The 16,353-nt window shown below is 35.7% G+C and overlaps 1 protein-coding gene across 6 annotated transcripts in view; it reads right to left on the reverse strand.

Annotated features, from left to right (window-relative positions):
- Positions 1-16,353, reverse strand: part of EPHA5 (EPH receptor A5) — a 305,704-nt gene that overhangs the window by 88,082 nt on the left and 201,269 nt on the right. For 4 of the 6 annotated variants that reach the window (XM_014541800.1, XM_014541799.1, XM_014541797.1 and 1 more), the window contains 2 exons: positions 10,564-10,723; positions 3,108-3,213 (listed from right to left, as the gene is read on the reverse strand). In XM_014541800.1, the coding sequence (XP_014397286.1) occupies positions 3,108-3,213; positions 10,564-10,723 (266 nt within the window). The remainder of the gene's footprint in view (positions 1-3,107; positions 3,214-10,563; positions 10,724-16,353) is intronic. The other 2 variants (XM_014541798.1, XM_014541796.1) reach the window with 1 other exon arrangement.

Raw genomic sequence — 16,353 nt, forward strand, 5'->3', positions numbered from 1 at the left:
CAGGCACCGCCTTCTTTCAAGATCAGATGCATGCTGCTCTGCAGACATTTTCTGTCAATAACACCGGCATCTTCTGGCTGCAGAGCTACCTTGTATCAACAGTTGTTCTTTAGACATAGTCCCAACTCTCTACTGTCATGGTCTGAGATGCAGGTGGATGAGAGTCCTGGCTATCAGGCTGCTGAGAGCTGTCTGACCAAAGGCTGATTCTAGCCAATTCTGTGGGGGTGGGACTTCCTCTTCTCTGCTGTCAGTTTCCACAGCTGTGATGAGGAATCTGGGGTGACAGAGGGAGCTGCGCTCTCCAAGCCGCCCTCTCTCTTGCTCTGCTCTATGTCCAGCGGTCTCCTACTCTGCCAAGTCCTCTAAATCTCCTGCTCTTCGTCCGCAAGGTCCCAGGAGCCTGCGGGTGTGGCTAGGCACGGGCGGCCTCACCTCCTGGACCAGCGAAGGTCCTGGGAGCCTGCAGGCGTTGCTACAGCTTTGCCTCCCGGAGCCAGTGAAGGTCCTGGGAGCCTGTGGCCTGGTAGCCCGAGGCCATGGTCACCATCGCCTCCTGGGGCGCCTGACACCCGAGTATGCAAATTAACCGCCATCTTTGTCAGGTTAATTTGCATAGTCACTCTGATTGGCTTGTGGGTGTGGCCCATGGGTGTGGTTTGTGGGCGTGGCTTGAGCATAGCCAAGGGATGGCTAATTTGCATGTTTCTCTTTTATTATATAGGATATGAACAAAAAGTGGCTTTTTCACATACAGATAAGAAGAATCCATATACCTGTATGTCATCAATAAATTCACATTAACCTTTCAAGCCGCCCTCTCTCTTGCTCTGCTCTATGTCCAGCGGTCTCCTACTCTGCCAAGTCCTCCAAACCTCCTGCTCTCCGCCCGCAAGGTCCCAGGAGCCTGCGGGTGTGGCTAGGCATGGGCAGCCTCGCCTCCGGACCAGCGAAGGTCCTGGGAGCCTGCAGGCGTGGCTACACCCTTGCCTCACGGAGCCAGTGAAGGTCCTGGGAGCCTGCGGCCATGGCCTCCTGGGGCGCCTGACACTTTCGTATGCAAATTAACCTCCATCTTTGTCAGGTTAATTTGCATAGTCACTCTGATTGGCTTGTGGGCGTGGCCCATGGGCGTGGTTTGTGGGCGTGGCTTGAGCATAGCCAAGGGATGGCTAATTTGCATGTTTCTCTTTTATTATATAGGATATGAACAAAAAGTGGCTTTTTCACATACAGATAAGAAGAATCCATAAACCTGCATGTCATCAATAAATTCACATTAACCTTTCTTAGGTTAAATAAATATAGTGTGAGAAGATTACAATAAAATATTTGTTATATTTGATTTGTCTTTTAATAAACCCACAAACACACAAATTTATTGGCTTCTAGACCTTGATTCATTCTTCCTGTTTTACTCATTTCTTCTAAGTGTGGGCTCAACAAATAAAATACCTTCTTTTGATCCCAATTCCCTAAATATAAGTAATGCTTCTGGAGTTATCAGAAGGGAAGAAACAACTCACCTCAGTCAGAAGTAAATATATCATATTACAAACCAGCTCTCCAAAGGTATCCCAGTTATCTACCCTTTGGGGGTAGAAAAGACACATTATCACATGGTAGTTTTTTTAGTAATTACAATTTACTCAGCTTAGTGATCTTATTGGATAAAAATCTGAGCAAAGTTTTTAAGACAAGACTGGTGGAATTAGCTCATCTTCCAGAAATCTGAAACAAAGGGAGAGACTTCTCCCCAGGTGCCTTTAGAGAGAAGAGATCAGTGGGCACTAGATCCCCAGCTTTCTTCCTGGAAAGGGCTAGCTGTCCTCACAGAACACACACACAGCTTCCCAGAGATTTTCTAAAAATGCACTGCTGTTATATTAACATTAAAATTAGGCAATGGGTTTCTACATATATTCTTAAGAAAAGCCTGAGGACTCTTAAATGACAAGAACTAGAAGAAATGGAATTTTCAGGTACAAAGAGAAAGGGTGTTCAAAGGAAGTAAAATTTTATGAAAATAAATTGTTGCTACTGCAATTTATGAATATAGTCATAATTCTTTTTAGAATAAAATATGTAGTGTATTGAAAAGTTCCTAATTCTGCATATTTATGACTTGAATAGATGCTGAAGATTAAAAGTAAATGACTAGAACAGTAACAAAATCAATATGAATATTGATTTCCCGACTTTTTTGGGGGCCTTACAGTTCATCTCACATATTTGTGCAGGTTTAAGTATTTCCATGAAGACTTTCATCAAGTTTTCTATAATATTCTTATACCAGAACATTTTCAAATTGAAGCTCTCATTACTAAATATCCCTTTTAACAATGGCCTAGATTAAACATTTAAATGTTTGTTGTAGAATAGAGTACAATCATGTTTTTATTTTTCCTTTTAATTATTTATATATATTTTAGGAAAGTTTTTATTGGGACTCTACCTATTTTATTTTTCTTCAAAATAAAAATGTATATATATGATACACATATTAATGTATCTATTGACAAAACATTCAATAAAATTTACTTTGGATACATATATACTATGATTGATGTATTCAGGTTGAAATCATTCAGAACCTGAAAATAAAAGCAGGCATTAAAAGGGCTGGTTATGTCACAAAACGCTTATTTGCCAAAGTGTCTGCTTTGTATCCATCACCTTGTTAGGCCAGAATGCTGGCTAACTTGAATTATTAGTCCCATTCCTCTCAACCCACTAGGCACAGACATCGTCTATCCCAAATGCTAAAACTGAAGCAGGCAACCATAAATACTTCTGAGAGGAAACAAATGTCAGTTTAAAAAAAAAAACTCTACCAAAGATACAGTTTTATAAATGACAGAATAAACAATAAGTTAATATGTTTCTTGTGAAGAAAGCATACCTGACAAAGATAAACTGTGTGCTTAAAACCTAGCACTCACAGGGACAAGTTAAGGCTTAAGAAATACATAAGACATTGAGGTTGTCTACTAATAAATGTGTTGCTTGCCTGGTTTATTTTGGGATGTGCTTAACAGCCAAATGGTCAGATCAAAGTAGGGCAGACACCAGCTGCAAAAGTTGAGAATCACAGCTTCATCACTTACCTTCCACTGAGGAGGAAGCCCATAACCACTGCCAACAAAATGACTCCCACCGTCACAGACACAGCAATTATAGGAATCTGGCTTTGATCGCTGGATGCTGCAACTGCTGATAGAAGACAGAAAATGGAGTTTGTAGTTAACGTCATCATATGCATTCAAATAAAAACTGCTTAATGGTCGATGATCAATGCATGGTTTATGCAATTCACCCACACGAGGCTGGGATTTCCCTCTAATATCTCTTCTCAAAAGTGTGTAATTGAAAAAAACAACATATTTAGGGAAAAATATTTACTCTCCAAATGGAGATTTGAAAGAATCACTAAGTCACTGATTATTTCCTTGTCATCATAGAGAAACAGTGTAATTGTTTGCACAGTAGTCATCTAGGGATCTTTGGTTTTCATGATAAATGGGTCTTAGCCCTTGATTTCAAACAACTTAATCTAAATAGGAGGTGCTAAGTCTATGAGATCTGACATGCTTAGAATTTGCATGTGGCTGTTCTGTAGAAGAAAAAAAAGTCTGGTTACCTTACATAGACATAGGTTGACGTGCAAAATTATGTGATTATGACATCAGTGAAGTTAAATGTAATATCATTATTCTAGATATAATTTTAGACACCATAATTTGAATCAGAATATGATCAGAAAGTATACTTTGTAAATAGGACCACTTTTTTGAAAAAAAATATCAAAGCAAATTTTAATACTTTAAGTCGGCAGTAAGATTAGATTTGTTTACGTTATTTTTTATTTAAAATACACAGATTTAGATGAAATATTTTATATTTTAACAATACAATTACAATTAAAAAGGAATATAGACATGATTAGATAGTTATCCTATATAATAAAAGGGTAATATGCAAATCAACCAAATGGCGGAATGACCGGTCGCTATGACATGTACTGACCACCAGGGGGCAGACACTCAACAGAGGAGCTTCTCCCTGGTGGTCAGTGCATTCCCACTGGGGGAGCACCGCTCAGCCACAGGCCAGGCTGATGGCTGGCGAGCGCAGCCATGGTGGTGGCGGGAGCCTCTCTGGCCTTTGTGGCAGCACTAAGGATGTTCAACTGACGGCTTAGGCCCACTCCCCCTTGGCCTAAGTCATCAGTCAGACATCCCCGGAGGGCTCCCGGACTGCTAGAGGGCACAGGCCAGGCTGAGGGAGGGACCCCTCCCCCACCAAGTTCATGAATGTCGTGTACCTCAATAATAAAGAAAAAGTTTCTTTGAGCTGATAACTAAACCCAATTAAAATACTATCATACATTTTACTGATGTTCTTAGGAAATCCTCAATAGGATACCCAGCATGCTTATAGTTTAATGACAATGGTTCTGATAAGTTGAGAGTGAGGCATTAGTTCACCTCCAAGATAACAAATCCTAAGTATCAAAACTAAAATTAACCCTACTTTCCATGTTTTGTTGTTTACAACCCTTTTCTCAGATCTTGGCCCCAGATAAGTGTTGGGCATCTAAACACTTCTCTTTCTAATCCTGTCACCTGTCCCTTGATTCTTTCTAACCAAAATTGACTCTCTTGAGGGAGGTGGGGGAAGGAAAGGAAGTAAAATTAGTGGAGTTACTGATACACTCAATTGGGTAGGGTAGGAAGGGAGCTTGTGGGAGACATGAGCTTTAAAATATTGCTAAGACAGACAACTTGTAGATAACCAGCCACATAATATTAAGGCATATAAACCAATCCTAAGGCTGTTGCTAAGGCAAAATTCTTTGAAAGGACTAATCAGGAACTAACAAGCATATATACAAAAAAGTGTGCTCACTTTCTCTCTCTCTTCCAGCCGCTGGGTTAATGGCAGGAGATGCACTCCTGTTGCTCCCATGGTTTATGGCCATGTGGGACTCTACACATGGATTAATAGACTGAAATTCGCATGGATGGTCCCAATAAACTTTGCTTCCACTAACTGTTTTTGTCTCTGACTTCATTATTCGATTTCTTGAAACAAGGAACTCAGACCCAACACCCTACATTTTGGTTTCATAATTTGGAGGTTCCACTGAGATTTTGGTTTCACTCTGACCATCTTCTTGAATTGATCTACACTTTCAATCCTTTCAGACCAGCGTTTAGGGCTCAATATCATCAACAGCTGTTCATACCAAGAAAAACTATTATTTACAACCTAAATCTACTATCTTATTCAACCTCTTCTTGGATGATAATAGTTACAATTTAATGGATCTTCACTCTGTTTTCTCCTACTCCTTGATATTGAGATCTGGAGTAGGGATTTTAATCCTGGCGAACTGTATAAAGAGGGTAGGGCAAAGATAGCCCACTATCACTGAGATTTGCTTTATCTTCTCTAAAGTCAGATTACTTAAACCATTGCTTTTTCTCAGTTTTAACTTTCTTTTTGGCAGGAGCACTGTTTCTAGAGAAAACCATGCAGACTTGGCCTATAAAAATTATTTGGATTGGACTCCAACTGCTGCTCCAGTGCTTTTGAGTCATCTCCATAATGAGTCTTCCTCATTTTCTCAGCACACAAATCCACTCCCATCTCCTATGTTTTAGTGATGTTAAACTTTAGAGACAACATAGAGTCAATTCTACACTCCATTGTTAAATATAATTGCATAACCTTTTGTTTTACCTAACTGCACTGTTGGAACCCTTTCTATCTCTCCCAAGATGTTGCATCAGCTAGGCCCACTTTTAATTTTTTGAGGAAACTCCATGCTGTTTTCCTCAGTGGCTGTACCAGTATCAGTCTGTGTTCCTGCTCACAGTGTACTAAGATTCCCTTTTTTTCCACATCCTCACCAGCACTTTTCTTTGTTGATTTATTTATTGATTCTTTAGTAAATAACAATGTTTATTTTTTCAATGACTGTATGTCATGATTAGAAACTGTAAAGTAACATATGTAGAAAACTCACATTGTTTTCCCTCATGTTGCTTCTCACACTCCTGGCTACAAACCCATATTACATAGATAGTCTCTAGATTTTAGCTATATTTTTAAGCAGTTAAAATTGAAGGTGAGAGGTTTTGTTAGAGCTGGATTATAAGAGCTATGGAAGGATAGGCTAAGAATTTGGGATCTGTTTCCTACAGCAATACGTATCTATTAATTTTCTTAATCAGAATAATATGATCAAAGTTACCATTTTTTATGAGTACATAGTGGGAAAATTTAAAACAGCATGGCAAGCAAATAAAAACATGAAAAGTTGTTGAACTTACTAACCATCAGAAAAATTCAGATTTAAACCACAATAAAATATCACTACCCACCTGTCCAATATAATTTTTAAAAAAAGAAGGAAGGAAATAATGACAGCACCAAATGCTGATGAAGATGTGGAGAAATTGATCACTCATTCATTGCTGGTGGGAGCGTAAAATGATACAGCCATGCTGGAAAATAATCTGGCATTTTCTTACCATATTAAACAAGCAACTATCACATGATACAAGAATTGTACTCTTAGGTATTTATCCCAGGGAAATGAAAACTTAGGTTGACTCAAAAATATGTACCTGAATGTTCATTGCATCTTTATTTATAATAGCAAAAACTAGAATCAGTTCAGATGTCCTTCAACATGTGAATGGCCAAATAAACTGGGGTATATACACATCATGAAATACTACTCAATGATAAAAAGAAAAAAAATTGATATATTCAACAATTTGGATGAATCTCTATACTGAGTAAAAAAAAGCCAATTCTAAACTAAAAGGTCACATACTAGATGACTCAATTAAAAAAAATATTTTGAAATGTCAAAATTTTAGGATGCATGTTTAGAAATCAATGGTTGCCAGGAATTAGTTATGGAATAGGAATTTTCACCAAAGGAAGTGGATGTGATTATAGAAAGGCAACAGGAGGGATCCTGTGATTTTGTTACTATTCAGTATCTTGACTGAGATGATAAATACACAAACCTACATAACTGACCAAATTATATAGAATTTAACACACACACACACACACACACACACACACACACGATAACTAGGACATGTAAGATTGATGAATCCCATTGATGTCAGTATCCCTTATTTTAATATGATACTATAGTTTTGCAAAATATTACCATTGGGGGAAACAGGAAAGTATACAAGAGTTCTCTCTGTATTGTTGCTTACAATTGCACGTGAATCTACAATTATCTCAATAAAAAACAGAATAGCATTATTCCAGGAGTTGGATTATACAGATTTAAATCAAAGTAGTTGGATGAAAGGAAGTGATGCATTGGAGGGAAAATTATAAAAGAAACATAAAGATGTTTCTTGGACAGTAGGAATTAAGACAGATTCAGTGATACTATTAAAATTATAAAACAATTTGTGTAAAAAAAGAACAGAAAAAGAGCTAACTAGTTTGGCTTGATGGTTTCATTTATGTTACATTTATTTGTTAGTGTTTTACTCATTACTTGTTAGGAATAAGAATAATTTAAAGGGTCAATTTTAATTACATTATTTATATGCACAACAAAATTAAAGTGGATATTCTTTCTAAGATAAACATTTTTTTTGCATTCCTATTTTACTACTATTTGCATTTGATTTTAAGGCTATATTTGTGACACCCAAGATAATGTAGATGAAATGAAAGCCCTTCAATTTTATGACTGAGGTATAATATAATTGAATAAATACATTTTTAAAATTAAGCAAACCAATGTGTCAATGTATCATTACTATGCATCATTATTCTAAGTTGAGTACCCAATTAGAAAATTCTTTTTTAAAGTATACGTGCAAAGCAATTATTTTCAGATAATTGTCTTTCCTAACATACCTGAATAAGCTAGACTTTCCTTAGTAATGGTGACTCATGAAAGCCAGTATTCTTGTCACCCATCAAAAGAAAATTGTTATTATAAAACAGGAAAATACATTTAACTTACCATAATTCTTGCATTCTAGTATTTTCAGACTCTTATAAAAATATATGTATGTGAAGTACTAAATTATGAAAATTAATAGTTTCCCAATAAAATAATTCAAGTGATTTCACAAAGAACTGCACAAATAATTGTCAAATGATTGGCATATAACAGAAATGCTACAGAAGTTCTGAAAAGGAAGGGTTATTTTAATTATCACCATTTTTATTCTTTAACTCCCTATTTGACTAAAAGCCTCAAGAAAGGAGTGATAGGTTGTTCCTTAAAGTTGAATCACTTGCAGTGCCCACAGTGAAAATCTTTTGATGTGTAGAATAAAATAAAATAAATAATAAACAAAATTAGTATTCTAAAATGGTTTTGTAACAAATATTCCATCCTTTAGAATTAAATAGACTGCATTCTTAGTCTCTGGTGAGAAGTTTCAGGTATTACTTTTGATGATTTCTCCAGAGCCTAACGAAGACTTATATGTAATAGGTGCTCAAAACATCCTTGTTGAATTATATCCAGAAAAGAGTCTACATAAAGTTCAAAGGGGGATGGTATGCAATAGGTACATTGTACAGAGAAAAAGTCTTTTAAAAAATGTTTGCAAATATATGTACATATATTCAAGTAAAAATAAAATTCCACATTAATAACTAGGAGGCAGAACAGCCCTGAAATATTTTTAGTATCTATTAATAACACTAAAGTCAACTTAAAGTATAAAAATATTTGACTGATATTTTTCCCTCTAGAAATCATGTAGAAAATTATAAAAAGTAGACAGGCTTATGTGAGCATTTTAAAAAGTATATGGAAAATGACCTCATATTAGTTTTCTCAGTTCTCAGATAGATGAATTTTGGCATAACTGGAATTTACTCTTTAAATAAATAAATAAATAAAGTTAGGGCCTTAGCTGGTTTGGCTCAGTGGATAGAGTGTTGGCCTGTTGACTGAAGGATCCCAGGTTCGATTCCAGTCAAGGGCACATGCCCGGGTTGTGGGCTCGATCCCCAGTAGGGGATTTGCAGGAAGTAACCAATTAATGAGTCTCATCATTGATGTTTCTATCTCTCTCTCTCCCTCTCCCTGCCATTCTGAAGTCAATAAAAATAAAAATATGTATTTAAAAAAGTAAGGAAAGGTATATTAAAAGGTCTGGGGGAAAAAAAGAGTTGCTGAACATGCCAACATTCTAAAACTAAGTAGAATTTTGTAATTTTTTAGAACTGGATCGTTTATTTGCATTGTTATCAATGCACTCAAGAATATTGTGAGATACTGGTTGGTGATACTGTTCCCAGAGTTGGTAAACTACATAAGCATTATGCAGTACTAATGATACCAAACCAGAAATAAGGCCTATTAGCATGCCCAGCTTATATAACAAGCCTTTTGTCATAAATCCAGTTTAGGGTTTAAGGTGTGAGATTAAATAATCAAAATATTGCCAATATTATAAGGATTTTATGGCTAATTTATTCTTTATTAAGGAACTTTGATGAATAGTATTAAATGTTTGTATTTCATTAGCTTCAATTAAACTTCAGACATAGAATTTTCTTTGCACAGAAAATATAATTTATCTTTTTTTCCAGGGTATCCTAGACTGTATAAAATTAAGTAACACTTAAAAAGCTACTTTTTATATAATAAAAAATTGTTGTTTAGATAATTCAGTTAAATATGCTTTAAATAGTATATCTTTATTTTTTAAAGATCTGCAATTCATAGTGTTATTGACACTTTAATTTAATTATGTTTCTAATCATTGCAAAGTAAATCTCAGAAGTTAGCTGTCATTTTATCGGTTTTCAAAAGGAGGAAATATTCATTTTATTTTCTCTATTTTAAAATCACTAGTTCTTACAAAGCCTGGCTTTTTAAAGTGTGTATAATTACATGTATTATAAACAAGGAAGTTGCTGTCTTCTTCTAGTCTGCTTTTAACATGTACTTTAAGACGAGTAAGTAATCTAAATATTTTGTTGGACATTAAAGAGGAAAAGGTTTTGTGCTATTTTATGAGGGGGTGGGAGGGATGGCATAAGAAAGGTTTTCCAGAAATATTTTCGGACCCTCTACTCAGCGATACTACCAGAGATTTTGACATTTTAAAACCATCAGGCTGGTTCCTAAGACCACCATTTTCTTGCCAAAATCAATACTCAGGAAAGCTCCCTGTGGAGTTTTCATAGAAAGACTGAGCCTGGTAGCACTGTTCAATAAACCAACTAAAAAGTAAACGACAATAATTCAATGAAGTATGGAAGCAGTGGGAAGGAAGTCTTTAAAAGCAAGGTTTAAACATTTCTTAAGGATCTCCTCATGTTTCACCTCCCCATAGAATTAACTGGATGAGGAATAAGGACCGACTGTTAACCCGCTAACCTACGGTCACAGCATACAGAGGCTTCCCACCAGAAAGGGTCATGCCTGGGAGGCAGAAGCAGCGGAAGGCTGACAGCGTGCCCAGGGAGAGTATTGATCCACTGACTCTTTTCTGGTAACCATTACAGAGACATGAGTTGACAGTAATTAAAATGACTTACACACTGGGATGGTTTCAAACTCAAATCTTCGACTGAAGACACCGTAGCCTGCTGCGGTGCGTGCTCGAATTTGGAAGACATACACTGAAGCTGGTTTCAAGCCCTCTGCAGTCATAGTTGTCTCTTTCGATTTGATGATTGTGTAGCTGGTCTCTTGGTCCTAGGATTACACGTGTACATACAATTAAAAAAAAAAAGTCAACATATGAATTACTAATGACAGCAAAACTTAGAATCATATATAAGAAGACAGATCAGAAACCAATTTAATCTTAGTATAGATATACTATAGATATGTTATAATAATGTTGTAAAAACAAACAAACACCTATACATACTAGGTGTGCTATCTGTGGTGTTGTCTAGAACTCAATGATGGTGGGTGACATGTCACCATATCTGCCTTTGGCAAAAATCAATCTTCATACTTTTAAAATACAATTTACAGGAGGTAAATTATCTTACAGACTATTTTAGTATTGTTATATGTGTGCTTGTTTTTCTCAGAATGTTTTATTGGAGCACATCTAGCATGCTGTCTGTTCATAGAAATAGGTGACAGTGTCTCGTACACTATCCGGTAAGACTTATGCTTTATATCTTAAGTGAATTTGATTTATAATCATATTTAGGGTTTGGGAGAGGCAATGTCTGCTTCACTAGGGAACTTTCATTTCAATTTGCTAAGTCCAAACAAAGAATATTTAAAAATACATAAAAGCAAAAAATAGTTTCATTTTCACAAACTTTCTATTTTTTTTTTACTTTTCCTTAAACCTTTTTAAAAATTGTTATTATTTGTTTGGGTGTGTAGTAAATGGGGACAGTGAAAACAATCACTGGAAAGATAGTTTGGAAACTGAAACAAAGAGGAACTGTTAACAAAAGTCTAGACTAACACCTGTAACCCCTCTCGTTGCTGAAGTTACGATGCTGAATATAAAATCTTAGGCCTATAAAGATTTAAAACACAAAGTCCCTGTTTTAATCTTTCTCCTCTATTTTATTTTTCTGTGTGAATTCTTGGTTAACCTTGTTTTTTCCTTAAGGTCTTTTTACATGTATTACATTTCTGATAGATATTAAAGGACACAGAAAGATAAGTAATGGTCAGAGATATCTTTCATCCTTTTTAAGAATTGGTCTTTAATTACAATGACTTGGTTGGTGACTGTAAGCCATCATTTCCAAAATATTCCAGGAAATTTGGTCTTTACAAAGAGAAACATATATTAATTTTAAAAAAGATTTAATGGGAATAATATTTAAATGATTTTTCTCCTAAGAAAAAAACAAAAACATAACATTTACTTCTCCAGCACTCTAATAGGGAACATGGTTATTATTTAATCTTCACAGTGTATTAAAATCCAAAACAAATGCAAACCACAGTTCTTCTTCCATGAAGTTTACAATCAATAGCAGCACGCCATGAACATTACTTTCCTGAGAACACTGAAATTACCTGCTAACATACAGCAAGTCCATTCTTACTCTTATCTTTAGTTTCCTTCACTGTTAAAATTGGGGTAGAGAATTGGTGCCTGGATATCCTCCAAGAGATGTTGTGAGAATGAAATAGGTACTGTGTGTGTAAACACTAAACTGTAAAATATTTGTTTCAATTGTCCTAATTATTATTTTAATGTTTTAAATAATTTGACATATCAGTCAATTTCTATCCATGTTCTATACTACCACCAATAAACTCTAAATTATACAACCTTATAAACCTCCTTCTTTCATAGCAGTTTTATCATTCCTCATGTAATATGATCAAACATGTAAATTTATCTTAGGGTTAAATATATCCAAACCTCTCCAAATTGGTATGGTCTCATTTCTAATTCAAATAGGTTTTCACTCCATGGAAACAATTGATCTTCATGTTTTTTTAATACATAGATTAATTTAAGTGCCTAATCTTTAAAGTGTTTAGGAAAAATTTTTTTAGAGTTTTGCAAAGGATTTAAAGTAGATAATTAAATCCTATAAAATTTGACTAGTAATTTCAGTAATTTTCTTCATTCACAAACATTTACTGATCTTCTCTCATCTCTCTAATACCCCTTCTATATGCTAAGAATACAGCAGTGAAAAAGCAGATTATCTTTTAAAAGAGGCAAATAGCTTCTATACCAGTGATGGCAAACCTATGACACATGCGAACTCATTTTTTTGGTTGATTTTTCTTTGTTAAATGGCATTTAAATATGTAAAATAAATATCAAAAATATAAGTCTTTGTTTTACTATGGTTGCAAATATCAAAAATTTAAGTCTTTGTTTTACTATGGTTGCAAATATTAAAAAATTTCTATATGTGACACGGCACCAGAGTTAAGTTAGGGTTTTTCAAAATGCTGACACGCCGAGCTCAAAAGGTTCGCCATCACTGTTCTATACACTATCATGTGTACTGATGTTCTGAGTATGCTCAAGATTGTGACTGAATATGCAAGACTTTCTCAATGCTATTGTACGTCCCAGCTTGTGACTGAAGCAGTAATTTTCAGTAAGAAATGATATAATATCAGTTTGCCATTATTTGCAATTAGTTTAAAGAGAATTTAAGTTGGCGAAAAACCATCTAGACAAAACTAAAGTTAGGATTCTGATATATTTGATATAGCTATGATTGTTACATAAAATATTAACATTTATAGTATAAAGTAAAAGGATTTTTTTTAAAAAAAAGTTCACAGGAATATCAGTGTTCGAAATTCAGCCATGTAATTCAAGTATGTGTGTAACTGTGAGTATACAACTAAACCTCTGTTTTTTCTTTGATATGTTAACCTAAAAATAAAAATCCTTTCAAAGTGAGAAGCAACAAGCCTTTATTTGAGATCAAAGGATAGCTATTCAGTAAAGCGCTGATTCATGGAGAAGCCCATGTAGTCTTCTGATTAGGAGACAAGGGCAGAGGATACTTAGAAAAAGAAGGGGGAATGAGTACATAAATGCAAGGCATTTCTATTGCTATAGAAAAGCTCACATAGTGATGTCAATTCTAAAACTTTTTTAAAAAAATTTTAGTTCAGTAGTCATCAGGTAGTTAGTCATAATATCTGATTTCATGTTATTTTTACACACAGTTATTTGGGATTCAATGTTGCTTTAGGCCTAGGCCAAAGGTCATTCTGCCCTGTTTGAACATTTTCAAAGTTTGAAGCATAAAATATGCAAGGCAGTTCCTCTGGTTCAAACTCTGTTTTAAAGTGACTCCGTTTATTTTAATTTGACATTTAAAATGGGATGAAATTATTTATCAAGAGCATCATGAGCACAGAGAGAGAGATGGAGATAATATACATAGCACCCAGCACAACTTCTATAACATCATAGATTGTAGGTAAATTTGATTTAACCCTATAGAATGTTGATAAATTCTTCTAAGGAAAAGAAAAAAACAAGTTTACATGGTTGAAACTCCTAACTATTGAAGTCACAAGGAATACATTTTGCGAGAAAAAAAGAAGAAAAAACATGGCAAGGAAACTGGAAATTTCCTCCTTGAAATAATGCAGTATCTATATAATATCACTTGCACACAATTTTGCAACATTCTAATTTATCTGTTAACATTATGTATGTCTTAGTGGTTCCTTATCATAGGTGTAATTGTACATTGTCTCTATGAGTAGTTGAATACTATCTTATTGAAGGGACTTAGCAAAGCATATGTCTAAGGGATCAAAGCCCGTAAACACACATGTTGAATTATCTAAATATCTTCCAAAATTTGCCTCTGCTCTACTCCTTTCAATCACTGTCAGATTAAAATTTCCTTCATATCACAAATCCTGTGTACACATCTTAACACCCACAACCACATGACAGCAGGCTGCCAAGTCCTTGGTTCAGGCAGTGGCTTTTGCTGCGTTCCTGCCCCCTCCCCGCTGAGCAAATGAGCTACATTTCCCCAGCTGCTTAGCAAACATTGTTCACAAGCAGGGAGGGGAGGGCCTGGACAGAGGGAGCCAGCTGGCTAACACCCTGCCCAGGGGCAGCTTCCCTTAGTCTCTGCCTTTAATTAAGAGATGGCAATGGGCCCATCACCATGCAGGAGCAGGGAGGCCCAATGACCTCTATTAGAGCAGGGTGATTGCAAGCAGAAATGCCAGCTGGCAAATGCGTGAGCCCTGGAAAGCTCTGCCACCTGTGTCTGGCCAAGAGCCAATCAGAAAAGTAGTGGTGGCATTCAGAAGGTTCCAAATGAACTCTGGAAACCTGTCAGGACCCCTATCTTAATACATGGTATAAAAGCTCATTATCCTTTTTTTTTTCCTTCTTCTGAAAGTGTGAAGCAAAATCAAAACTAAACTTTACATGTTTTTTTATTGGTTAGCTCAATATTTTAGCTTGGCAAAAAGGTCTGGGATTTAATATCTTTATTATAAAAAATATTGACAAAAAAAGTTAATAACTTAATCAAATAATCTATATATATAAAAGGCTAATATGCAAAGTGATCCCTTGGGAGTTTGACCAGGAGACCCTGAGTTTGATTGCACACTATGACATGCACTGACCACCAGGGGGCAGCGTGGAACAAAGGAAGGCCCTGGCTGGCAGCCAGAAGGCCCCGAACTGCCCTGATCACTGGCCAGGCCTAGGGACCCCACTTGTTCATGAATTTCATGCACTGGGTCTTTAGTGTATCCTATAAAAGGTTTTGTTGATTTTTATTTCATGTAGGTAGGCAATTTATTATTTGTTTATTGGGGAATGTGTAGAACTCACTTTTCCCATATCATTTTTCTTACTTTGAGTTATATAGGTAATAAACTGTGTTAATACAGAATTATATAGAAAATATTAAATATAAAACCAAATCTTACTGAAAGAAATGATTTTAAAAGAAATTAAACTACAAATAAAATTCCATCACATAAATACAATCATTAGAAGAAATATTAATAGAAATAACTCTGCTCTACCACTTGTTGAGTAACTCTAGTAGTAGCCTAAAATTTTTAAAAAGAGATAAAGAATTGCTTCTATATTATAGAGGAGGGGCAAAAGTAGGTTTACAGTTGTGAGTATGTGAAACACAGAGTTTATTCTTGTGTTATTATTTATTAATTATTGTATTATTTTCCATATGGTCAACTATAAACCTATTTTTGCCCATGTCTGTATATATGGCACTCATACAGATGCTGGGAAGTAATCATAAAAATAATCAAAGTTTATTCATAAATGTGAAAAATAAGATAATTTCTTTAAAGACAAAAAGGAAAAACCAGACATTGGCCCAGGTAGTTGCTTCAGGGTAGAAAAACTATGCTAGTAAAGAAGCACTTGCTCTAGCCAGTTTGGCTCAATGGATTGAGTGTCGGCCTGGGGACTGAAGGGTCCCGGGTTCAATTCTGGCAAGGGTACATACCCAGGTTGTGGGCTCATGCAGGAGTCAGCCAATTAATGATTTTCTCTCATCACTAATGTTTCTATCTCTCCCTCTCCCTTTCTTTCTGAAATCAATCTACACTAATAAAAGAGAAACATGGTAATTAGCGTACGACCGCTACCCTTTTCATTGGCTAATCAGTGAGTATATGCAAATTAACTGTCAGCCAAGATGGCGGCCGGCAGCCAGGCACTGAAGCGAGCAGGGAGGCTTGCTTGCTGCGGACTCCAACGTTCCCCGCCTCACTTGCCAGCCTCTCATCATAAATGTGAAAAATAAGATAATTTCTTTAAAGACAAAAAGGAAAAACCAGACATTGGCCCAGGTAGTTGCTTCAGGGTAGAAAAACTATGCTAGTAAAGAAGCACTTGCTCTAGC

The sequence above is a fragment of the Myotis brandtii genome, unplaced genomic scaffold, assembly GCF_000412655.1.
Source record: "Myotis brandtii unplaced genomic scaffold, ASM41265v1 scaffold28, whole genome shotgun sequence".
In the NCBI taxonomy this organism is placed as follows: domain Eukaryota; kingdom Metazoa; phylum Chordata; class Mammalia; order Chiroptera; family Vespertilionidae; genus Myotis; species Myotis brandtii.